Genomic DNA, 23,972 nt, shown 5'->3' with positions numbered 1-23,972 from the left:
CACAGCAACCCTACAGGACAGAGTGGAACTGCCCCGCGGGGTTTCCAAGGAGCGGCTGGTGGATTACCAACTGCCGACCTTTTGGTTAGCAGCTGTAGCTCTTAACCACTGTCACCGGGGCTCCTAACTGAAAGCCTGGCGGTTCCAAACCATCAGCGGCTCCGCGGGCGAAAGATGTGACAGTTTGCTTCCTTAAATATTTACAGCCTTGGAAACCCTGAGGGGGTCCCTATGAATGAGAATCTATTCAACCGCAGTGGGTTTTTTTCTTTTTAGAGGATAGAGACAGCCTTTCAGGGCTTGATAGGTGCTTTCTTATGCATACATAGTTTTTAGTCTTCTCAACAGTCCTTTGAAGAACATAACAGTATGCTCACTTTTCAGTTGCAGAAACGAAGAAGTAGCTTGTAGAAGGCAGTTTCGAATCACTGCGAATAATTATTGAGAAGCTTTTCTAGGCCAAGAACTGAGGTAGGCGCTGGGAACCCAATTTCAGTCACAGCTCAGAACCCTGGTTCAGCACCACGGCTGCCTCCGCCTTTGGAAGTTTGTATCTCCAGCACAGTACTTGGCTCAAGAGCGTTTCACAGACTTTTTTTGCTGGGTGAAATAGATTTTCCGCCGCTCGGTAGGAAAAGCTTTCTGGGCACGGAGCTCCACCCCACGCTGGGCCGGCCCCGCCCCCACTGCAGTCGGTATTGTCGGACGGTTCCCGGTGTCCCTCGGGTTCACTCGGTAGTTTCCGGCAGTGATCGAGAGTTTGTAACGTTCCCCCTCGTTGTCTCTCGGCCGCGTCCCCCCAACTGCCGCCCCCCTTTTCGGCTCCCTCTCCCCCTTTTCCCCCGCCTGAGCCTATCCCTGCTGGCGCTTCTGGCGCTACGGGCTGGGCAAAATGGCGGCCTTCGGGATCTTGAGCTACGAACACCGGCCCCTGAAGCGGCCGCGGCTGGGGCCTCCCGATGTGTACCCTCAAGATCCCAAACAGAAGGAGGTGCGTTCATTAATCGGGGCTCTTGCGGGACTAGGGACAAGCGATCAGCACAGGAGGAGGCATTGACGGCTTGGGGGAGGGGGCGAGGCGATTAGGTGGGAGCAAAGTCCCGAAAGGGGGAAGAGTAAAGTGGGGCGGTGTGGGAGAGTAGGACCTAGCTATGGGGGCTTCTGGCTATAAATAGGGAATGATGTAGGGGCCACACCAGAGGCATCCCCCCACACGTATACACATACGCTTCAGAAAGTTGTCTGACGGTAGCTTGGTGAGGTAAGGCTGTTCTCTAGGGAAGAGTGATGTTGAGGGAGTACTGGGTGGTTGGGAATCTTAGTGACTGAGGAGGTGAGGGTGGGGTCCAAATGAGTAAAAGAGCCTAGCCTTAAATAACAATCTATTTTACTCAGAATCATCCTTCTACCCTTTTTCCTTGTACCTTCCCTCCCCTTGCCCTCCTCTTTCACCCTTCCTACGCCCAGGGGGGGAAAAAAAGCTAAAATGTCATTTTCCTGCCTTAGGATGAACTGACGGCTTTGAATGTAAAGCAAGGTTTCAATAACCAGCCTGCTGTCTCTGGGGATGAACATGGCAGTGCCAAGAACGTCAACTTCAATCCTGCCAAGGTGAGGCAACCCTGCCAGACTGAAGGGAAAAGGCTGGAAGAATCTGAGAAGGAGCAAAAGCCCTGGGTTGGGAAGACTTAAAGAGACAATCTAAATGGCTGAGTTTTCCATTGTAACCTAATGCCACAACAATGGTATTTGTATATCAAAGGCACAACCAACCACCTATCTGCCCCTTCTTCCCACCCTGAGGTATAGTTTTCTTCCCTCAGATCAGTTCCAACTTCAGCAGCATTATTGCAGAGAAGTTACGTTGTAACACCCTCCCTGACACTGGTCGCAGGAAGCCCCAAGTGAACCAGAAGGACAACTTCTGGCTGGTGACCGCACGATCCCAGAGTGCCATTAACACCTGGTTCACGGACCTGGCTGGCACCAAGCCACTCACACAACTAGCCAAAAAGGTGAGATACTCTTTCCTGTTCTTCGGGCCAAGGGGGGAGTGTGGATACCAAGTATGCTGCTATTCCCATATTAAGCTACATCGATACCAGCTCATGGGGTAATAGAAACCTCACTATTTGTTATGTCCATCCAGGTCCCGATTTTCAGTAAGAAGGAAGAAGTCTTTGGGTACTTAGCCAAATACACAGTGCCTGTGATGCGAGCCGCCTGGCTTATTAAGATGACCTGTGCCTACTATGCAGCAATCACTGAGACCAAGGTTAAGAAGAGACATGTCATTGACCCCTTCATGGGTGAGTAACTCCTAACACCAGGTGTATCACTGACCCTTTCTAAGAATGATAAATCCTTGGAATTATTCTCTTTCCTAAACTATATTCCATTCTTCCGCTTGTATCTTGCATTCACTCAATTAGTAAACATTGAGTATCTTGAGTATAAGTAATATGCACGTACTGGGCTATAACGATGACTAGTACATAATTCCTGCCCTTCGCGTGCTTATTGTCTAGTAGGGATGTTAAGGCACATGTACAAATAACATAATTAAAATATAGAAAGTAGCAAATGTTAAAAGAGGAGGCAGAAAATTCTTTGAGACTTCAGTCAGCAAAAAGTTTACTTTCTTTGGTGGACAACTGGGAAGGCTTTAGGAAGGTGGCATTTGACTCTAGCCTAAGAAGTTGAATAGGATTTATAAGTATGTGATTGGGGGTGGGGGTAGGGGACAGAAGAAATTCTACACAGAGGGACAGTATAAAATAGCCTCTTCTATCTTTCCTCTAGAGTGGACACAGATCATCACCAAGTACCTATGGGAGCAGCTGCAGAAGATGGCTGAGTACTACCGGCCAGGGCCTGCAGGAAGTGGCAGCTGTGCTTCCACTATCGGGCCTTTGCCCCATGATGTGGAGGTGGCAATCCGGCAGTGGGATTACAACGAGAAGCTAGCCATGTTCATGTTTCAGGTAGGGAGTAGGGCATGTAGTGTGTGGGGCATCGAACTGAGCCTTACCTTGCTTTGCTCTCTGCCAGTATAGAACAGAATCAGCCAACCACCTTGCTCCTGTTGTGGTTTCTTTCATCCTTTCATTTGCTTTTTTTTTTATAATTTTTATTGTGCTTTAAGTGAAAGTTTACAAATCAAGTCAGTCTCTCACACAAAAACCCATCTACACCTTGCTACACACTTTTTTTTTTAATGAGACAGCCCACTCTCTCCCTCCACTCTCTCTTTTCGTGTCCATTTCACCAGCTTCTAACCCCCTCCGCCCTCTCATCTCCCCTCCAGGCAGGAGATGCCAACATAGTCTCAAGTGTCCACCAGATCCAAGAAGCTCACTCCTCACCAGCATCCCTCTCCAACCCATCGTCCAGTCCAGTCCCTGTCTGAAGAGTTGGCTTCGGGAATGGTCATTTACTTTTCCTGCCTCATCTCTAATAGTCCCTAGACTGAACTAATACTCTTCCCACCCCGGTACCTATAGGATGGAATGCTGGACAGGCATGAGTTCCTGACCTGGGTACTTGAGTGTTTTGAGAAAATCCGCCCGGGAGAGGATGAGTTGCTTAAACTGCTGCTGCCTCTGCTGCTTCGGGTAAGGCACTAGGACTTGGAGGGGGTTATAGGGGGGACTTGAAGGATAAACTTTAGAGCAGTGTCCCTTGGAGAGAACAAGAGGTTCTGATTGTCATGTTTTCACAGTACTCTGGGGAGTTTGTTCAGTCTGCATACCTCTCCCGCCGCCTTGCCTACTTTTGTACCCGGAGACTGGCCCTGCAACTGGATGGTGTGAGCAGTCACTCATCTCATGTTATGTCTGCTCAGTCAACAAGTACACTACCTACCACCCCTGCTCCTCAGCCCCCAACTACCAGCACACCCTCTACACCCTTTAGTGATCTGCTTATGTGCCCTCAGCACCGGCCCCTGGTTTTTGGCCTCAGCTGTATCCTACAGGTTGGTACTGGATGGGTCCAAGGAGGTATTAAGAGGCATTCTCAGAAGCGTTGGGTACCCATCCTGGAGGATGAGGGCGAATCTAAATTGGAAATGGAAATGGGCATGAGTACTTACCTGAAGATGGTTGCTTCTCATTAATGGGATATTTGTTCCCTTTTTAGGGTTTTGGGCAGCCTCTTCCTTCCAGAGCTAAATAGCAGGCCCAAAGCTTTTTAGGAAAGTAGGTAAAGGGAGGGGTTCAGGGATGAAGTATTACCTTCCCCAGAAACTCAGTCAGAATAATTTTAGATTCAAAAGCAAAGGGTTGAATCTTTAAATGGGATTCCAGAGGGGTGGCCATGATAACTGAATTTGACTTAGCTGTTTCTGTTTGGCAGACCATCCTCCTATGTTGTCCCAGTGCCCTGGTTTGGCACTACTCACTGACTGATAGCCGAATTAAAACTGGCTCACCACTTGACCACCTGCCTATTGCCCCCTCCAACCTGCCCATGCCTGAAGGCAACAGTGCCTTCACACAGCAGGTAAGTCTGACCAATAGCCTTGTACTCCCAGATTAGAATATGATGCTAAATTACTCTCTCAGAAAAGTGATTTGGAGTCTGGTACTGTTCTTTTAGCCTTGCGGCCCTGGCCTTTTGTGCACCTTGGTACTTCCATAAAGCCTTTTTGATATTGCAGGTCCGTGCAAAGTTGCGGGAGATTGAGCAGCAGATCAAGGAACGAGGACAGGCAGTTGAGGTTCGCTGGTCTTTTGATAAGTGCCAGGAAGCCACTGCAGGTAGGTACCTGGGGACAGACAGTAGGAAAGTTGTTTAAGGAAAGGATGAGGGTGGTATGGACCTACAGACGTGAGAGTAGAAATGCACTGGGCCTCTAGTAAGTCCCATTTACCACTTTTCCTCCTTAGGCTTTACCATTGGACGGGTGCTCCATACTTTGGAAGTGCTGGACAGCCATAGTTTTGAGCGCTCTGACTTCAGCAACTCTCTTGACTCTCTTTGTAACCGAATTTTTGGATTGGGACCTAGTAAGGATGGGCATGAGGTAAACAAGAAGGCAAATAGAAAGAGCAAAAAAATAAACATTACAGAAGTAGCAGAAGGTATGAGGGGAAGGCATGGTGAAGTGTTAAAACCAGGGGTATCTAAAGAGATGATCTTACTGGGCCCAGGATATGGTGTGTGTGTGTGTGGGTGTGTGTGTGTGTGTGTGTGTGTGGTGAAAATATACACACGAAAACATTCACCAATACAATAACTTCCAGATTTACCATTCAATGACATCGATTACCCCAGGATGTTTTCAGATGGAATGTCATAGAAATTGGGAGTCAGTTCTTTGTCCCCAGCCCTACCTTACTCTTCCCTGTCTTCCTTTGGTCCAGATCTCCTCAGATGATGATGCCGTGGTATCATTACTATGTGAATGGGCCGTCAGCTGCAAGCGTTCTGGTCGGCATCGTGCTATGGTGGTAGCCAAGCTCCTGGAGAAGAGACAGGCAGAGATTGAGGCTGAGGTTAGGGGGGCAGGGATAAGAGAATAAGATTGGCTAATGGGAAGGAATTTAACTGGGGCCGGAGATAGAGAGATTGAAGTGGTAGTGAGACCAAAGTTGAAGGTGTGAGAATAAAGAAGTAGTGGAGAAACTAAAGGGAAAGATAAGGATATAAGGTAAAATTAGAGAGGAGTGGATTGCCGGTCAGAGTTAAAGAGATCAAGGCTTTGGTTGGGAGATGGTGGAGAAACTGGAGGTCAAAGGAGGAATGGAAGTAAAAAGCTTGGGGTGGAGGCAAAACAGGATAGTTCAAGGTTGATGTATTGAGAAGTGAAGAAACAGTGAGGCAAAAATCAGTCCTACGATTTGTTGTTTCTTACAGCGTTGTGGAGAATCAGAAGCTGCGGATGAGAAAGGTTCCATCGCTTCTGGCTCTCTATCTGCTCCTAGCGCTCCTATTTTCCAGGATGTCCTCTTGCAGTTTCTGGATACACAGGCTCCCATGCTGAGTATGGACCCCTGCCACCCTCTCGTTACCTCTGCCTAGACTAAGTCGCCCGTCACTATCATCAGAAAGCATAATTAGGGGCCTTCTGGTATCTATTTCTGTGTTGGGTTCTATGCAGTGACTTTTAGACATAACTCTAGTCCCTGATCATCTTACAGTTTAAGAGAGTAAGGAAATAAAGAGAAGAATAAAAGCACGAAGATGCAGTTGAAGCTTTTTCAGTGTATAAATGGCAGCAAAGATTATATTCCTTATGAGATGGTGTATGGGATACCAGGTGGTATCCCATACACTTTGTCCTTCAACAGTTTTTGTGATTTTTTTTTTTGTGGTAGTTCCTCTTATTGGCTGCCTCAGGTACTGTAGGACCACCATGCCGTAGGTGTGTCCCTCTCTCTCTCTGCCCACCTCTTTTGGGCTCTTCTAACTGATCTTCCCTCTCTCCCTCCCTCCAGCGGACCCCCGAAGTGAGAGTGAACGGGTTGAATTCTTTAACTTGGTACTGCTATTCTGTGAACTGATTCGACATGATGTTTTCTCCCACAACATGTATACTTGCACCCTCATCTCCCGAGGGGACCTTGCCTTTGGAGCCCCTGGTCCCCGGCCTCCCTCTCCCTTCGATGACCCTGCCGATGACTCAGAGCGCAAGGAAACTGAGGGCAGCAGCAGTAGCAAGCTTGAGGTGAGTGGGCTTTTCCTTGCCCTAGATTGTGTCTTCTGGCATTCCCGTCTTCGGGGCACTCAGAGGCCGCTGTGATTCTCTTTTACCTAGTGATAAGAGCAGTATTTGCTTAGCACTTCATGGTTTACAAAGCTCTTCCGCATCAGTTATTTCATTTGATCCTCACAACCATCTTGTGAGGTACCCATCCCCATTTTAAAGCTTGAGGGAACTGAGGCCCATGCTGGTTAAGTGAACAGTCAAGGCCCGATTCCAGATCCTGTCCTTTTTCTAGTATGGTCTCTGCTGTCCATGTCATTTGTCAGCTTTTCTAGACAGTGGGGAGCCAGTTGCCTGAGGCAAAAGCAACTTCCCTTATGTTCTGTGCTTTCAGGATCCAGGGCTCTCAGAATCTATGGACATTGACCCTAGTTCCAGTGTGCTTTTTGAGGACATGGAAAAGCCTGATTTCTCAGTAAGTTAGATCCTAAGTGTAGAATAATTCGGCTTCTTAGATCCTCCCCTTGTGCCTCTTTTTTGGAGTTTCTTTATGCCTCTTTTTGGAGTTTCTGTATACCCCCTCATTCTGTTTTCTTCTTCTACATGTTCCGCCCTTTCACCTTTCTCTTAGTTGTTCTCCCCTACTATGCCCTGTGAGGGGAAAGGCAGCCCATCCCCTGAGAAACCAGATGTTGAAAAAGAGGTGAAGTCCCAACCCAAGGAGAAGATAGAAGGGACCCTGGGGGTTCTTTATGACCAGCCACGACATGTGCAGTATGCCACACACTTTCCCATCCCCCAGGTACTATTACCCAACACCTGTGACGGTCTGTTTTGACTCCAGATTTCTGTCCAAGGAATGTGCTGAGGGGTTGGAGCTGTTCTTGAGGGTGCGGGTATGTTGGGAAAGGGTTTGAGCACTGGGTGCTGAGGGATATGGAGCATGCTTAAGAGGAGGGAAAGAGATCCATGGTGGAGTCTGATGGTGCTGCTGGGATGCAGGAGGAGTCATGCAGCCATGAGTGCAACCAGCGGTTGGTCGTACTGTTTGGGGTGGGAAAGCAGCGAGATGATGCCCGCCATGCCATCAAGAAAATTACCAAGGATATCCTGAAGGTTCTGAACCGCAAGGGGACAGCAGAAACTGGTGGGTTTGAAGCTCCTTAAACAGATCCCCCCACAAAGAGTTACCCTAGTCAGTCTTCCCTTCCCCAGCATAGGGAACTCCCCAGTCATGTCCCAATGTCCTGTCTCTTGGAGTCTCCTGAGAGCTCTAGTCCTTTTGAAACTTCCCCCCTCATTCCCCCCCTCTGCAGACCAGCTTGCTCCTATTGTGCCTCTGAATCCTGGAGACCTGACATTCTTAGGTACCTCACAGTAAGCCCCGTACTGCCCTACTTCCCTCACCCTTCCCTCCCTCAACCTAGCACCTCCCTGTACATACTCCTCTAAGGTCCACAGTCTGTGGTCCTCTAAACCTTTGCTACTGTCCCCTTCATCCCTCCCCCACCCCTTCCTTGACCCTCCCTTCCCTCCTCCCTCCCTCCCTTCCTCCCATAGCCTTCTCTCCATACCTCCCTCCCCACCCCCAGTCAACTGGTTATCTTCCCTGGCCTGACTGGTCCCTTTCAACTATCCCCTCAGGTGGGGAGGATGGGCAGAAGCGGCGGCGCAACCGGCCTGAAGCCTTCCCCACTGCTGAAGATATCTTTGCTAAGTTCCAGCACCTTTCACATTATGACCAACATCAGGTCACGGCTCAGGTGTGGGCCTAAATCTATTCCCTTTCCCACATTCTGGCCTCCTATCCTGTTTTCCTTCCTCCCTTATCTTTTTTTCCCCTACTCTCCTGGTCTTATCCCCCTCCACCATTATCCTTTCCTGCTTCCCTGGTTCTTCCCACCTCCCTTCACTCCCGTCTCACTCCCACTGCCCTTACCAGGTCTCCCGGAATGTTCTGGAGCAGATCACGAGCTTTGCCCTTGGCATGTCATACCACTTGCCTCTGGTGCAGCATGTTCAGTTCATCTTCGATCTCATGGAATATTCACTCAGTATCAGTGGCCTCATCGACTTTGCCATTCAGGTGGGAAAGTTAGATAAGGGTGGAGGAAGAAGTTCATGCTGTACAGGCTCATAGGGCGGGTAGAGGCTCAAGCCAGTGTCTGAGGCTATTTGAAGGGCAGAAAGACTAGCACAGGGTGGGGGGAACATGAGATAAGACTACAGGAATAGAGACTTAAGTGCTCTTTGGGGAGGCCCAAGAGACAGATTAGAGCATTGGTCACAGATCATCCCCCCACTGTGAAGTTAATAGAATTGTATCCTGGAGGCTGGTTATATCACTGATGTAGCCTGCATCATTAATAGACTAAAGGACAGGGGCATAGGGCAACAAGGGCCCTTCTATATGGAGGAGGCTCCAGCAGGAAGGGGCTTAGGCCTGGCCTTGCTAGTTTCCTCACAGGAAGGAAGGTTATAATATGAGGGGCCTCTTCTTATTTCTCACTACCCCCTACTCTGCTAGCTGCTGAATGAACTGAGTGTAGTTGAGGCCGAGCTGCTTCTCAAATCCTCGGATCTCGTGGGCAGCTACACTACCAGCCTGTGCCTGTGCATTGTGGCTGTCTTGCGGCACTATCATGCCTGCCTCATCCTCAACCAGGACCAGATGGCACAGGTCTTTGAGGGGTAAGCAGGACTTCAACATAACTAAACATACAGGGCTCTGGTGAATGCTGATAGAAGTGGCCTGGGAAGAACATGTGGGACTCTCCTTGTGGGGAAATGCATGCTACTCAGGTGGGAAAGGAATAGTATTACCAAGAGACTTTGTTTCAAGGGACCTTTGTGCTCCAGGCCCCCACACACCTCCTAACCTTCTGTCTCTGTGACAGGCTGTGTGGTGTAGTGAAGCATGGGATGAACCGGTCAGATGGCTCCTCTGCAGAACGCTGTATCCTTGCTTATCTCTATGATTTGTATACCTCCTGTAGCCACTTAAAGAGCAAATTTGGGGAGCTCTTCAGGTAAGAGAGGTGGAAGGTAAGGGGTAGAGAATGGGACCTGGTCCCATCTCTTTCCCATTACCACCCAGCTCAGGAACAGAGCACAGCCCAGGACCCTGCTTACTGTCTAGGGTAATTTATGGACTGTGTCCTCCACATGTTCTTGCCTTACTGAGGTTGGGCCTTCTTCCTCATCAGCCTTGCCTCTAGCCCATCTCCGTGGGGTCCACATTCTTCTTCCGTGTTTCCAGAGGCCTCTGTTCCTTATTCTTGCTTGGTTCCTTTTCTGCCCAGTCTGCCTTGTCCTATCTCCCTTTATCTTGTCCCAAGGCTCCTGGTCCTTCACTTTCTCTGTTTTCGCCCTTTCCTGATCACCCCCCTGCCTCACCAGATCTTTAGCACTGCTATCTCCTTTCCCCCACCCCTGCAGTGACTTTTGCTCAAAGGTGAAAAACACCATCTACTGCAACGTGGAGCCATCAGAATCAAATATGCGGTGGGCACCTGAGTTCATGATTGACACTCTGGAGAACCCTGCAGCCCACACCTTCACCTACACGGGTCTAGGCAAGAGTCTTAGTGAGAACCCTGCGAACCGTTACAGCTTTGTCTGTAATGCCCTTATGCACGTCTGTGTAGGGCACCACGATCCTGATAGGTATGGGATGTACTGAGTGAGGAATGGGCACCACACTCCCTGATATTGGGAGGGATGAGATAACGGGGAGGTACTACAGCCTTGACTGTTAACAGGGGTGGAGGTGAAAATGAACCAGTCTGAGGCTTTGTGGATCATGGTTTTTCCTGAGGGTGCTTGTACTTTTCCCTAGGGTGAATGACATCGCAATCTTGTGTGCAGAGCTGACCGGCTATTGCAAGTCACTGAGTGCAGAATGGCTAGGAGTGCTTAAGGCCTTGTGCTGCTCCTCTAACAATGGCACTTGTGGTTTCAATGACCTCCTCTGCAATGTAGATGTGAGACTTGGGGTGCAGTCTTGCTGGGAATGGGGCACTTGCCAGGGCAGGAGTCTGGTCACAGTAATCAAGGCAGTAGAGGGACAAGGGTTTTGTAGAGTGGAGACCTACAGCTTTGAGTGAGTGCCCCCTCTCCACATTGAGTCATCATGTCTTTCTTTTTTCTCCAGGTTAGTGACCTGTCTTTTCACGACTCCTTGGCTACCTTTGTTGCCATCCTCATTGCTCGGCAGTGTTTGCTCCTAGAAGATCTGATTCGCTGTGCTGCCATCCCTTCACTCCTTAATGCTGGTGAACAACCAATCTGTAACCCCTAGAATAATTCACCCCAAAATTTCAATACACGCTTATGACTGTCCTCTTACTGTTCAGTGTGGGAGTCCTCACTGTAGTTCCTGACCCCTCACCAGAAGGCCAGTCCATTACTATGCCTCAGGCTGGAAGGGGCCTGCGTATTTTCTAACCCTTGATCTGCAGCCCTGATATTTCTGGGTTTTGACCTGCAAGCCACTTATTTGTATTGCATGACAATTCTCTGCTCTACCTCTCCTTCATATTACTTTTTCTCCTTTCACCTTACCCTGTCTCCCCTCTTATTCCCCCAGCCACAAACCTATATCCAGCTCTGCTTCATCCTTTCCACATCTGCTTGTCTTCCTTTTTAGCCTGTAGTGAACAGGACTCTGAGCCAGGAGCCCGGCTGACCTGCCGCATCCTCCTCCACCTTTTCAAGACGCCACAACTCAACCCTTGCCAGTCTGATGGAAGTATGTGACCCTAATCTGGGCCAGCCAGCAGTAGAAGATGTAGCTAGCCCCCCACCACCATAATTTACTCTTGCTTCTCCTGACTTCAGCTCTCTCCCCCAGACAAGCCTACTGTAGGCATCCGCTCCTCCTGTGACCGCCACCTGCTGGCTGCCTCCCAGAACCGCATCGTGGATGGAGCTGTGTTTGCTGTTCTCAAGGCTGTGTTTGTACTTGGTATGGGGGTAGGAAGGGAAAGGTGCCAGAAGTGTGTGCAGGGTGGAGTGCCAGCTAAACTACAAAGGACAGTCTTTCTCTCTCCCGAAGGTGGGCTGTCTGACCTTTGGAGAGGAGGGGAAGGAGGAAAGTATGTTCCTGTCCCATAGGGCAAGATTTGATAGTTTCGGCCTCTGTGGGTCTAGGGTGGGTCTCCACACAGTGTTCCGATCTCATTTTGCCCTCCTTATCTCCCACCTGTGAACCACAGGGGATGCAGAACTGAAGGGTTCAGGCTTCACTGTGACAGGAGGAACAGAAGAACTTCCAGAAGAGGAGGGAGGAGGTGGCAGTGGCGGTCGGAGGCAGGGTGGCCGCAACATCTCTGTGGAGACAGCCAGTCTGGATGTCTATGCCAAGTACGTGCTGCGCAGCATCTGCCAACAGGTCAGTCTCACCTTCCCCCTACATCTCCTAAATGCCTCTATATAATGTGTTCCTGTTTCCAGCGCGTGGTCATACCCACTTCATGCTATACATCATGTCCCTTCCCAACCCCTGATCCATCTCCCTTATTCCTAATCCCCTCACTGGTTGCCCCCAGTCCTCTGATTGTCAGCTTTCTTAGGAATGGGTAGGAGAACGTTGCCTTAAGTCGCTGTGTGAGGACAGCAATGACCTACAGGACCCAGTGTTGAGTAGTGCCCAGGCCCAGCGTCTCATGCAGCTCATCTGCTACCCACATCGACTGCTGGACAATGAAGATGGGGAAAACCCTCAGCGTCAGCGCATTAAGCGTATTCTCCAGGTATGCCAAGGTGATGGGGGACCTTGGAGGAAGCAATGGAGACCAAGCCTGGGAAGAAATAATGGGAACTTTGAGAGAAAAAGAGAGGGAAAGCTAAGTATAGAGAAAGATGAACAGGAACGTGGGAGAAAGGTAGTGAGAGCAACAGCTCCAGCATGGGTTCAGAAGTAAACTCAGTGTGGTCTAGACTCTAGAGTAGAACATTATGTGAGGGCACAGCTATCTGGAGAGAAAGTAGCTTATCAGTGGGAGGCATAATATCTGAGAGAGAGAGTTTTTGGCCTTGTGTAATTGGCGTTTTGCTCATGACTCAGTAACTGAATCGTAATTACTATTTATTGAGCATTGATTTTGTACTAAGCACTGTGTTAGGCAATTTGCATACATTTTATTATTTAATCTTCACAGTCCTGCGTGGTACGTATATCTATTTGACTGATGAGGAAACTGAGCCTTGAAGAGGCTAACTTACCCAAGGTCACTCAGGTAGTAAGTTTAGAGTTAGCGTGTGAACCCTAGTATGCCTGTCCCCTTTCTACTTTGCCACACTGCTTCAGAGACTCAGATGACTGGAGGGTAGAAAAATTAAGCCATTGAGGGAAAGCTAAAGGAATAGGATCTCTTCAGCCTAGAGGAGGTAATGCCGAGAAAAGATTAGCTAACAGTAGTCTTCAGGTCTGTAAGAGACGTTGAGAGATTGAGAGAGAGCAGCTAGTCTAAAACGAGAGAAACCAAAGCCACTGGCGTCAAGTCGATTCCGACTCACAGTGACCCTATAGGACAGGGTAGAGCTGCCCCATAGGGTTTCCAAGGCTGTAAGACTTTATGGAAGCAGACTGCCACGTCTTTCTCCCACGGAGCAGCTAATGGGTTTGAACTGCCACCCTTTCCGTTAGCAGCCAACCGCTTCACCGCTGCTTCACCAAAACCAAAAAAAAAAAAAAGACTCAAACCTGTTGCTGTCGAGTCAGTTCCAACTCATGCTTCACCGGGGCTCCTTAAAATGAGAGAAGCAGGCTTTAAATTTAATATTGAGGATGTAGGTTAAACATTAAGTCGAACTTCCTGATGCTAAGGGTTGTGAGGCTCTGGAAAAGGAAACTGCAGAAAGATGTGAGATTTTCCTAAACCTTTCGTAAAATAGGATAGATTTTCAACCATTTTGGTTTATTTAACTATAGTCTTCTCTAAAGATGGGGACATAAAAGTCCCATTTAGACCTCTAGGAGCCTGTGATTCAAGGTTGTGAGAGATCCTGAATTGCCCTCAGAATGATGGGTGGCTGGGGGTGACACACTGATGACTAGCTGGGAGTGGGGCCTCTGTCACAGAACCTGGACCAGTGGACCATGCGCCAGTCTTCCTTGGAGCTGCAGCTCATGATCAAGCAGACCCCTAACAATGTGAGTAGTGCCTGGGCCCTCCCTGTCCCATGCCCACTTTCAGCTCCATGTGTTAAAGAGGTGAGCCACTGTAGAAGAGCCTTGATCCTACCCTTGGAAGAATCAGACAGAGATCCTTGAACTGACAGAGATAAGAGAAGACAGGAAGATGGCAAAATGAGTGGAGCCAATGATAAGGGAAAGAGATTGAGAGTGTTGAGGCTGTGAGCCGTGGGGAAGGGTGGTGGTGGTGGTGGTGGTGGTGGTGGTGGTGGTGGTGGTGGTGGTGGTGGTGGTGGTGGTGGTGGTGGTGGTGGTGGTGGTGGTGGTGGTAGAGGCTGTTTCTGTGGCCAGACATGTAAGGAGGTATATACAGCAGAAGACAGTGGGGAATTGGAGAAAGATAAGGTGCTAGAGGACACAGCTCCCAAAAGAGTTGTGTCCCTACATTGCCATAAACCTCCATAGATGCCTTCCTTCACCCTCACTTGCTGTCTCTCCTACCATATGTTTTTCTTCACCCCCAGCTACCTATTGAGCACCCCTGTGCCTTTCTTTCTCCCCAGGAGATGAACTCCCTGTTAGAGAACATTGCCAAGGCCACAATCGAGGTTTTCCAACAGTCAGCAGAGACTGGGTCATCTTCAGGAAGCACTGCAAGCAACATGCCCAGCAGTAGCAAGACCAAGCCTGTGCTCAGGTCGGGTAGAAGCGCGTTAGAACCCATCCCCGTTTGAGTTTCTCTCCTGAGGCATGCGTGATTTCAGCCACATGGCAATTCCAGGCATGTCCATCAGGGAAAGGAGAATGAATTGTTCCAACCTTGTCTGGCTTACCTATAACCCTGTCTACTTCATTTGTCCCCCAGTTCTCTAGAGCGCTCTGGTGTATGGCTGGTGGCTCCCCTCATTGCTAAATTGCCCACCTCAGTCCAGGGGCATGTGTTGAAGGCTGCTGGGGAGGAATTAGAGAAGGGTCAGCACCTGGGTTCTTCTTCCCGCAAAGAACGTGATCGCCAAAAGCAAAAGAGGTAAAGGGGCTAGAGAGAGAGTTGAGGGGTAGAAAGGAGAGGAGGCAAGGCCAGAGAAGGATAAAAGTTGGAACTGAGGGATGAAGATAGTTAAAAATAAGTTAAAAAGTAATTTAAAAAATGGAAAATCAGAGATTAAAGGTGGGCATGGTTGAGCAAGAGGCCAGGAGTAGGGTCTGTGGCTCGGAGGAACGAGTTTGGAAGTTGAAAAGTCTCTGTATACCTAATTCCCAAGCTGTGTCCCCCTTTGCTTTGCTTTGCTTTGCTTTTCCTCCTGGTTCTAGCATGTCCCTACTGAGCCAGCAACCGTTCTTATCCCTGGTGCTGACTTGTCTGAAAGGACAGGATGAGCAACGTGAAGGACTCCTTACCTCCCTCTACAGCCAGGTGCACCAGGTACAGGTCTCTGGGCCATGGAGGTGGGCAGGAGGGTAGAGAAGGACGCACCTAAGAGTCCGCTGTGTACTCTTGGACCTTCAGTACCTTCTGATGAATGCGCTGGGTGCTTTGGGATGGAAACGAGAAGATCCCTGAACTATAGGGTTTGTTTTGTTGTTGTTGTTTTCTAAGTTTTTATTTTTTATAGTTTTATACTTGTTTCTGTCCTAGATTGTGAATAATTGGCGAGATGACCAGTACTTAGATGATTGCAAACCAAAGCAGTTAATGCATGAGGCACTCAAACTGCGGCTCAACCTGGTAAGGGGGGTTGCTGGGGAGACAAAGGAAGAGGCAGGGCTAGAAAGGCAGAGTCAAGAAGCCTCAGCCTGGAGGAGTGAGGACGGAGGGTGTAGGTTTTTGTGGGTCTTAAGTATCAGCCCAGCTCTCCTAAAGGATACTGGGCCTGAAAGTGGTTAAGGGGACTCAGTCACTGTGGTCAGGGTCCAATAGGTTGTGTACCCTGGATCCTTGCAGGAACTCTGCCTCAGTATTCTGGTTCTGGCTGGGACATAGAAACCCAAGCATTTTAGAATCTTGGATAGAATCCTAGCAATCATTTAGTCCAACTCCCATCATTTTGTAAGTGAGGAAACTGAGGCCTAGAGATGTCAAGAATTAAGTCATTGGCCTGAGATCATATAGCAAATCATAGATACAACCAGAACATGACTTCAGGTGCCCTAACTTCCACTCAACTCAGGTTCTAATCTAAGTTTTCTTTCATTGTTGGATTTTGCCCCTGAGCCATCTGACTGACTTGCTGTGGTTCTGGCAGGTGGGGGGCATGTTTGACACGGTGCAGCGCAGCACCCAGCAGACCACAGAGTGGGCTGTCCTCCTCCTAGAGATCATCATCAGTGGCACTGTCGACATGCAGTCCAACAAGTAAAGCATCCTCACCCCCTCCCTTCAGTTTTTGTACCCAAGAGCATTCCCCCAGCACCCACACCAGGTGCATGGTCCACTGGGATTGGTGTGGGTGTGATGGCTGTGGACTCCATGACCCTGATACCTTTCAGATGACTTACTAAGCACCCCTCCCTGCCTACATCCCACTGTGGTGTCTTTTCCCGTCTTAACCTCTTTTTCGTCTCTGTTATTCTCCCTGACTTCCTGTCGCAGTGAGCTCTTCACTACTGTATTGGACATGCTGAGCGTGCTCATCAATGGGACATTGGCTGCGGACATGTCCAGCATCTCTCAAGGCAGCATGGAGGAAAACAAACGTGCATACATGAACCTGGTGAAGAAGTTGCGGGTGAGCAGAGGAGGCGGGGGCAAGGCTTTAGGGTACTGGACTCCCAGCTCCCTCTCCCCTGACCTTGCCTCTGCTGGCCAGTCTCTGAAACTTCATTCTGGTCTAAAACCTCTGTGCTTCCCTACTGTGTCCTTTTCCTTGTTATTCAAAGGATTCACCGGGTGTCTTCTTTATGCCAGGTTCTGTGGCATCCCCTGAGATTTCCTGTCCTTCTTATTTTATATCCTTGAACCCTTGTCCCATCTTCCTGTGCCTGCAGAAGGAGTTGGGGGAGCGCCAGTCAGACAGCCTGGAAAAGGTTCGCCAGCTGCTGCCACTGCCCAAGCAGACACGAGATGTCATCACATGTGAGCCACAGGGCTCCCTTATTGACACCAAGGGCAACAAGATCGCTGGCTTCGATTCCATCTTCAAGAAGGAGGCATGTTCCATCGTCTCCCCACCCCTGGCCCCTTTGCCTTTTTTCCCTTTGGGCAAGAGCCTTCCCTGCACTTACCTCTTAGTTACAACAGGCTCATCGCCTAGGGAGTCTATAGGGCTCTGCTGGTGAAAATTGTCTTTGGGAGTTTGAGCTAATCACTTGACTTTCCTTACGTTTCCTGTCCCCATCTTTGATGTCTCATCCTCTTTCCTTGGTCTCTCTTTCACCCTTATCTACCTCTCATCACCCCCACCCACCTTTTCACATGCCACCCATTTCTCAGCATCCCACCCTACTTTTCCTCTGCCCCACCTGCCTCCTGTCCAATCCCACCCCAGCCTGTACCCCACCCATCTGTCTGGCTGATAGCTCATATCTCTTTTATTTTTGCATTTCTCTACCACTCCCCCCTCCACCAACATCTCTCTGCACAATTTTTTTCTCTCTTTTTCAGTCGTAGTATTTGTTGAATAACCATAATCATTGTGTACAGTTGACAGAGGAAAAAGAGAATGCAGTTTAAAATCTGAAGTCCAACACATTTGTGTATACATTCTCATTTCTCTTCCTGGCCCATCTGTCTCTTTCTTTCTCTCTCTCTCTCTCTCTGTCTGTCTATCTGTATTTCTCTTTCTGTCTCTGTCTCTGTTTCTACTGCTTCTCCCAGTTCTGCTTCTTCCTTTGGCTCCATCTCTCCTGGATCCATCTTTGCCCTCCACGTCTTCCCGTACAACCCAACTCTCTTCCCCTTTCTTAACTTTCTCTCTCCTCAAAGTGTATGTATCTCTCGTTCTTCCTCTCACCGTCTCTCCTGAATCTACCTATGACTTTTCTTCCTTTCTTTCATTGTCAACAGATATTTTACCCTCTCCTACAAGTTTTCAAGGTCTCTCTTCTGTTTTCCAAGTTTCAACAGCTCACTGTTTCTCACTTTCTGGAGCAGGGTCTACAGGTTTCCACCAAACAAAAGATCTCTCCCTGGGATCTTTTTGAGGGGTTGAAGCCATCAGCACCACTCTCTTGGGGCTGGTTTGGAACAGTCCGGGTCGACCGGCGAGTCGCTAGAGGAGAAGAGCAGCAGCGATTGCTGCTCTACCACACACACCTGAGACCCCGGCCCCGTGCCTATTACCTGGAGCCACTGCCACTGCCACCAGAAGATGAGGAGCCTCCTGCTCCCACGCTGTTAGAGCCTGAGAAGAAGGCTCCGGACCCCCCAAAAACTGACAAGCCTGGGACTGCTCCACCCAGTACGGAGGAACGCAAGAAGAAGTCCACTAAGGGCAAGAAACGTAGCCAGCCAGCCACCAAGACTGAGGTTAGTGCCTCCCACCATTAGGGTGTTTCCACAGATGTCTTCATGATCCTTTTCAGCTTCTGTGGAAGTGGTAGGGACGTGAGGGAAAAAGGTGACAATAGAATTACAACAAGAATTAATCATATAAATAACAGCTCCTCTTCACCCCATCCTACCCCACCTCACCCTGTGCCACTCAGCCACAACCCACTCACCTTCCTCTTCTGCCATTCACACAGGACTATGGAATGGCCCCAGGTCGGAGCGGCCCCTATGGTGTGGCAGTGCCTCCAGACCTTCTGCACCACCCAGCCTCTGGCTCCATATCCCATCTTAGCTACAGGCAGGGATCCATAGGCCTGTATACCCAAAACCAGCCACTGCCTGCAGGTGAGTACCAGCTACTAGGGATGATGGAGTTACCGGAACATTTTCCCACCTAAGGGATGATGCTGCTTCTCTGAGGAGCTGTGGATGAATAGGACACTGAGTAAGGGATGGAGAAATGAGAAGCTTAGAGAGATCTATCTGCTTTCCTTTCCAGGTGGCCCCCGTGTGGACCCTTACCGCCCTGTGCGGTTACCAATGCAGAAGCTGCCAACCCGCCCAACTTACCCTGGAGTGCTGCCTACAACCATGACTAGCGTCATGGGGCTAGATCCCTCCTCTTATAAGACCTCTGTGTACCGCCAGCAACAACCTGCAGTGCCCCAAGGACAGCGCCTTCGCCAACAACTCCAGGCAAAGATAGTGAGAGGGGCAGTAGGGAGGGCAGTCAGGGAGAGGGGATTTGTAGTGTCACAGGACTGAGGAAATACTTGGGATCTTTACAAGGACATGCAGGGTGGGAGATGCAAAAAATGAAAGATGGGGGAAAGTGTTTCCTGAGTTTGAGTTTCTTCTCTTTTTCCCTCTAGCAGAGTCAGGGGATGTTGGGACAGTCATCTGTCCATCAGATGACTCCCAGCTCTTCCTATGGCTTGCAGACCTCCCAGGTAAGGGCATAGGATTGTGACACTCATGGAGAGTGAGGCGAGCTGGTCTAAGCACTCTTGACCCTGACTTCTCTCTCCTCCTTGCCTCTAGGGCTATACTCCTTATGTGTCTCATGTGGGATTACAACAACACACAGGCCCGGCAGGTACCATGGTGCCCCCCAGCTACTCCAGCCAGCCTTATCAAAGCACCCACCCCCCTACCAACCCTACTCTTGTAGATCCTACTCGCCACCTGCAACAGCGGCCCAGTGGCTATGTGCACCAGCAGGCCCCAACCTATGGACATGGACTGACTACTCAAAGGTACCCAAAGTAGTGGTGGGCTTGAAAGAGGCACTGACGTAGAAGGGGGCATTTGACTTGGGAAAATCTGTGCCTGGAGGTGATGGGACTAGTCAGGACTTTTGGAGATAGTGAGAACACTGATCTGGCCACATATCCAATAACTATAAAGTGCTGGAGCTGAAAGGGACATGGAGACCAATAGTCACATACCTACTGCCCCCAACAATTCTTTGAGGCCCAGAAAGGGGAAATCATTTATACAACAGTGATAAGAAAACCTCTTTAGTTCCGAGATGCACCACATGATAAAAAAAGGAGGCATAAATCCAGCATTAGAACAGCTTAGCACCGGAATAGACTAACAGGTGAATTCTCCCACCATGATTAATGTTAGTCAAGCCTTAGTTAAGACATTGTAGTCATTCTAGGAAGATGGGCCAGAGGAATAGTCCTTTACTTACAAGTATTGATTAACTGCTCACTGTGTGGCCAGCACTCTGCTAGGACTGGGCAGGGTGAGGAAAGATATCAAGAAGTAAAATACAAAGTTCCTTACCACAGAGAATGTTTACTATAGTTGGAGAGGTGAGACTTACACAGAAGAGCATTTAGAGAACAGCGCGAGGAAGTATATAACCAGGTGTGCGGTTGTATGCTGTGGAATAAAATGGGAATTCAGAAGGAAATATGGGATAGTATGTGTGGGCCTGAGTCATGGGGGAAAGTTTCAAGGAGGAGACCTGGCTTGAGTCGGCCTTTGAAGGTGAAGGATAGCTATGATTTGGATTTATAAAGAGGAGGTGGAGGAAGACCATGCCAGTAGAGAACGTAGCATGACCAAAGACATGGGGACAGGAATACACATGGTGCTGGGAGGACAAGTCAGAAAAGAGCTTCGCTGGAGTGTAAAATTTGTGCCGGGGAAGTTGTAGGGGATAGGATAGGTGTGGGCAGGTTGACGGAGGGCCTTGTATGCTCAGCTGTGGAATTGAAACACAGTCCCATAAAAGGCTCTTTTGATCAGGAAAGCAATAGGATGAGTTGGGTATGCTGGAACGATTGATACAGAAATAGCGGATAGGAGGCACAGTGGAAGGTGGGAGAAGACTTGAGAGAGGGAGCCCAGCTAGCAGCTAGTAGATTGTTGCAGTAACGCCCTGATGGGGGTAGAGAGGGAGTAAGCAGTTGGAGAACTGAAATTTAAGACCTGGAAATGTTACTGGGGAATAAAAAAAAAAAAGGCAAAAACTCAGTGTTTATATGCTAAGACTTTCTCATTTTCGAAAGAGAAAAATAGCTAAAACAGAACCAGGAAGGATTCCTGATTGTTAAGGTTATGGATACTAAAATGGAGTATCTGCCCCTTATTCTCCAACCTAGAAGCCTTTCCGCACCCCGAAGGGCTCTTCTAGTTGGTGATCAGAAGAATGGGTAAAATGACCTGTAAAGCTTCTTGCGGGTCAGGGACCCAGGGTTTATGCTCCCTGCACCCCCAGCCCTGACGCCTTGACCTCTGTACCTCTTGTCTCTGCAGATTTTCACACCAGACATTGCAGCAAACACCCATGATAGGTACCATGGCCCCGCTGAGTGCCCAGGGAGTCCAAGCAGGTGTCCGGTCAGCTTCCATCTTACCTGAGCAGCAGCAGCAGCAGCAGCAGCAGCAACAGCAGCAGCAGCAGCAACAGCAGCAGCAGCAGCAGCAGCAGCAGTACCACATCCGGCAGCAGCAGCAGCAGCAGATCCTGCGGGTAAGGCATTGGGATTTCGTCTAGGATCTAAGAGCCCAAGGAGGAGGAGAGGCATAGTTTGTTCCCAGGTTGTTATCAAGACTAATGGAGGCAGTGTACATTCAGTACCCAGTAGGGTGTTTAGCATGTAAACCAAAAAAAAAAAAAAACAACCAAACCCGTCGCCATCGAGTCGATTCCGACTCATAGCAACCCTATAGGACAAAGTAGAACTGCTCCATGGGGCTTCCAAGGAGCAACTGGTGGATTCGAACTGCCATCCTTTTGGTTAGCAGCCGAGCTCTCCACCCCTGAGCCACCAGGGCTCCGTCTGGCATATAGCGAGTACATAATAACTTAATTCCTGCCCCTCCCCTCTTTTGTTTTCTGGGGCTCACAGTGGGAAGGGTTTGGGAATTTCCTTTTGGGTACTTCTGTCTATGCAGTTGTCTTAGAAAGGAAAACAGCGGACCCAGCATTCCCTTCCTGCTTCTTCATCCCCTTTCCTCAGTCCTCCAACACTGAGTCTCAGCCCCCTCGCTCTCCTTCAGAAGTATCTCTCATGTTCTCTTAGCAGCAGCAACAACAGCAGCAGCAGCAGCAACAGCAGCAGCAGCAGCAGCAGCAGCAGCAGCAGCAACAGCAGCAGCAGCAGCAGCAACAGCAGCAACAACAACACCAGCAGCAGCAACAGACGGCCCCTCCCCAGCCCCAGCCCCAGTCCCAGCCCCAGGTAGCTGCTGGACTACAACCCCAGGCTCAGGGACAGCTGCCCAGGTTGGGCATGGAGCCAGTGAACTGGGTTGGAGACAGGGTGGAATTGGATAGAGGTGGGAGACAAGGCATGAAACTCTGAAAAGGGGTTGGGAGATGAAGGTAGAGAAGTAGGTGGAAGGTGAGAGTTCAGTCCTCCACGTCCTGTTTCCACCTCAGTTCCAGCGCCAGGGCCTTCAGCAGACCCAGCAGCAGCAACAGACAGCAGCATTGGTCCGGCAACTCCAACAACAGCTCTCCAGTAAGCCTGCCTTCTTTCCCAAGGAAAGTCCCCCTGGGATAAATGGGAGATAGGGTGGGCAGAAGTGCCGAGGCAGTTGCTTCAGGCCCATATTGTAGGGGGAAGGATTACATTCCCTTCCCTTGGTACCTGACTAGTTCTCCTCATGCATACCCATACCGCTGCTGGGTCTCCCACCCCTGATAATCTCTGGTTTTTCACAGATACCCAGCCACAGCCCAATACCAACATATTTGGACGCTTCTGAGCTACCTGGAGGAACTGCTTGTGCACTGGATGTGGCCCTACCCTTTCCTCTTAATTCCCAGTCCCCTTCCCGGGCTAACACCAGTAGTGGTTGGGACCCTTCCCTCAGGCTCCATTTTTAATAAGTTTTAGTATTTTTGTTAATGTGAGATATTAAGCTGTTGGGTTTTTGTATATTATTTATATAGAAACCCCAGACCTGTTGCACCCAATACATAGAGCTTCTTTGCAAAGGGAGTGTGTGAGTTCTGCATGTCTGGGAAGGGTGGGGTGTTGGGAGAGTGTTGGGGGCTGGACCAACAAGTCAGAGCCTTCATTCTGTTCACATCATCTCCTCTGTTTACCTTCCACCCCCTTAATCTTTTAATTCTAATTGTATTGCTACTCTCTTTTTCCTTCTCCAACCTGCCAATATATTAAGGTATGGGCCGTTGGCTCTTGAGAAGGGCAGCTTCCCTTCTCAGCTAATGTTGCCTTCTTGACAGCTTTTCTCCATGGGAGATATACCATTGGGATTGGGGAGGGGCCATAAGGCAAGAAGAAAATCAATGGAACTTGATTTTCCCTCCACGTACCCCAAATGCTGGGCCTTGAACAAGCTAAGGGGGGAGATGACAGACACTACCTACCCTTTTTGCCACCTTGTGTGGTCTCCATCATACACCAAGCAGCATCCTTTTCGTAGGACAGAGAACTTCCCTGGGAGTCACATTTCTGGGATGAAAAATCTCTCTCCATTGGCAAGTGTCACTGTAGAATAGGTGGTAGAAGGATGGTATGGTTCTAGGAGGAACAAAGACCAACAAAAGGAAGCACTCTTTTCTGTCCCTGCCCCATTGCTGGAACCGCTTGTTTTCACATGACCCACCTTGGCAGTTACCCAGGATAACTATTGCTCACCCCCGTTTTATAGTAGAGAAGATTCAAAACGGTTGCTCCGAAGTCACATTGGGAGCTGTGGCCAGGCCATTCTCAGCCCCCTTGCTTTCAGGTTTTGGGCCCTAGATCCAAGACTATCCGGGAGGGCCGACTGGCTTACTGTAATGGAGTCTTCTGGTCAGCTCTAGGGTTAGGTGGGTGGTACAGGATGATTTAACAACTTAAGGATAATGTCCTGGCCATGGTTGCACCGTATCATTGGCAAGTGTCAAGTGTGCTGGTAAAACCGAGAACATCAACCAATACCCAAGTTATAAAGAATACAAAATAAAATTCCTCTGAAGCCCTCGCACGGGACTTACCAAGTTTAACAGTTGTGTGTGCAAGGAATGGAACTTCTTAACAGGGTAAGGCAGATATGACTGAAGTTTTTTTTCTGACCTGTTACATCCTGATACATATATTCTGAGGGAACTACAGGGGTAGAGGCTTAGCTGGAATAAGGGACATTTAGAGGGGCGTGGGGAAGGGGGAGGTGCTAGACAAACTAGACAGGTGAACTACATACAGAAATACAAGACACAAAGC

The 23,972-nt window shown here is 49.3% G+C and overlaps 1 protein-coding gene and 1 long non-coding RNA gene across 6 annotated transcripts in view; one reads left to right on the top strand and one right to left on the bottom strand.

The window, feature by feature from the left end:
* The first annotated feature begins 661 nt into the window (after window positions 1–661).
* MED12 (mediator complex subunit 12) lies at window positions 662–22,752 on the top strand. Of its 5 annotated transcripts, XM_049871658.1 has the most exons (46): window positions 662–991; window positions 1,507–1,611; window positions 1,824–2,015; window positions 2,150–2,309; window positions 2,803–2,984; window positions 3,504–3,614; window positions 3,722–3,976; window positions 4,357–4,503; window positions 4,661–4,760; window positions 4,890–5,026; window positions 5,367–5,498; window positions 5,860–5,986; window positions 6,441–6,670; window positions 7,044–7,124; window positions 7,281–7,451; window positions 7,652–7,796; window positions 7,966–8,016; window positions 8,294–8,412; window positions 8,592–8,735; window positions 9,177–9,340; window positions 9,547–9,678; window positions 10,088–10,315; window positions 10,488–10,632; window positions 10,803–10,923; window positions 11,298–11,399; window positions 11,502–11,615; window positions 11,866–12,041; window positions 12,223–12,402; window positions 13,734–13,805; window positions 14,351–14,484; window positions 14,653–14,814; window positions 15,099–15,210; window positions 15,424–15,513; window positions 16,031–16,140; window positions 16,378–16,513; window positions 16,773–16,934; window positions 17,878–18,252; window positions 18,471–18,621; window positions 18,776–18,981; window positions 19,149–19,226; window positions 19,318–19,372; window positions 19,448–19,532; window positions 21,049–21,265; window positions 21,819–21,977; window positions 22,178–22,259; window positions 22,463–22,752. In XM_049871658.1, exons 1-46 carry the CDS (start codon window positions 893–895, stop codon window positions 22,504–22,506), a joined length of 6,480 nt encoding a protein of 2,159 aa, XP_049727615.1. In that variant the 5' UTR covers window positions 662–892; the 3' UTR covers window positions 22,507–22,752. The 5 variants fall into 5 exon arrangements, with proteins under 5 accessions (XP_049727615.1, XP_049727611.1, XP_049727614.1 ...); XM_049871654.1 differs by having other exon boundaries at window positions 19,152–19,226; window positions 19,318–19,532; XM_049871657.1 differs by having other exon boundaries at window positions 663–991; window positions 18,776–18,972; window positions 19,318–19,532.
* Window positions 22,753–23,139: 387 nt separating this feature from the next.
* The window catches only part of LOC126068934 (uncharacterized), a 32,446-nt gene continuing 31,613 nt past the window's right edge, over window positions 23,140–23,972 (bottom strand). The window contains exon 3 of the long non-coding RNA XR_007515777.1: window positions 23,140–23,255. This is a non-coding gene — a long non-coding RNA (uncharacterized LOC126068934). The remainder of the gene's footprint in view (window positions 23,256–23,972) is intronic.

The sequence above is a fragment of the Elephas maximus genome, chromosome X (assembly GCF_024166365.1).
Source record: "Elephas maximus indicus isolate mEleMax1 chromosome X, mEleMax1 primary haplotype, whole genome shotgun sequence".
Taxonomy (NCBI): domain Eukaryota; kingdom Metazoa; phylum Chordata; class Mammalia; order Proboscidea; family Elephantidae; genus Elephas; species Elephas maximus.
This window is presented reverse-complemented; position numbering and strand designations above follow the sequence as displayed.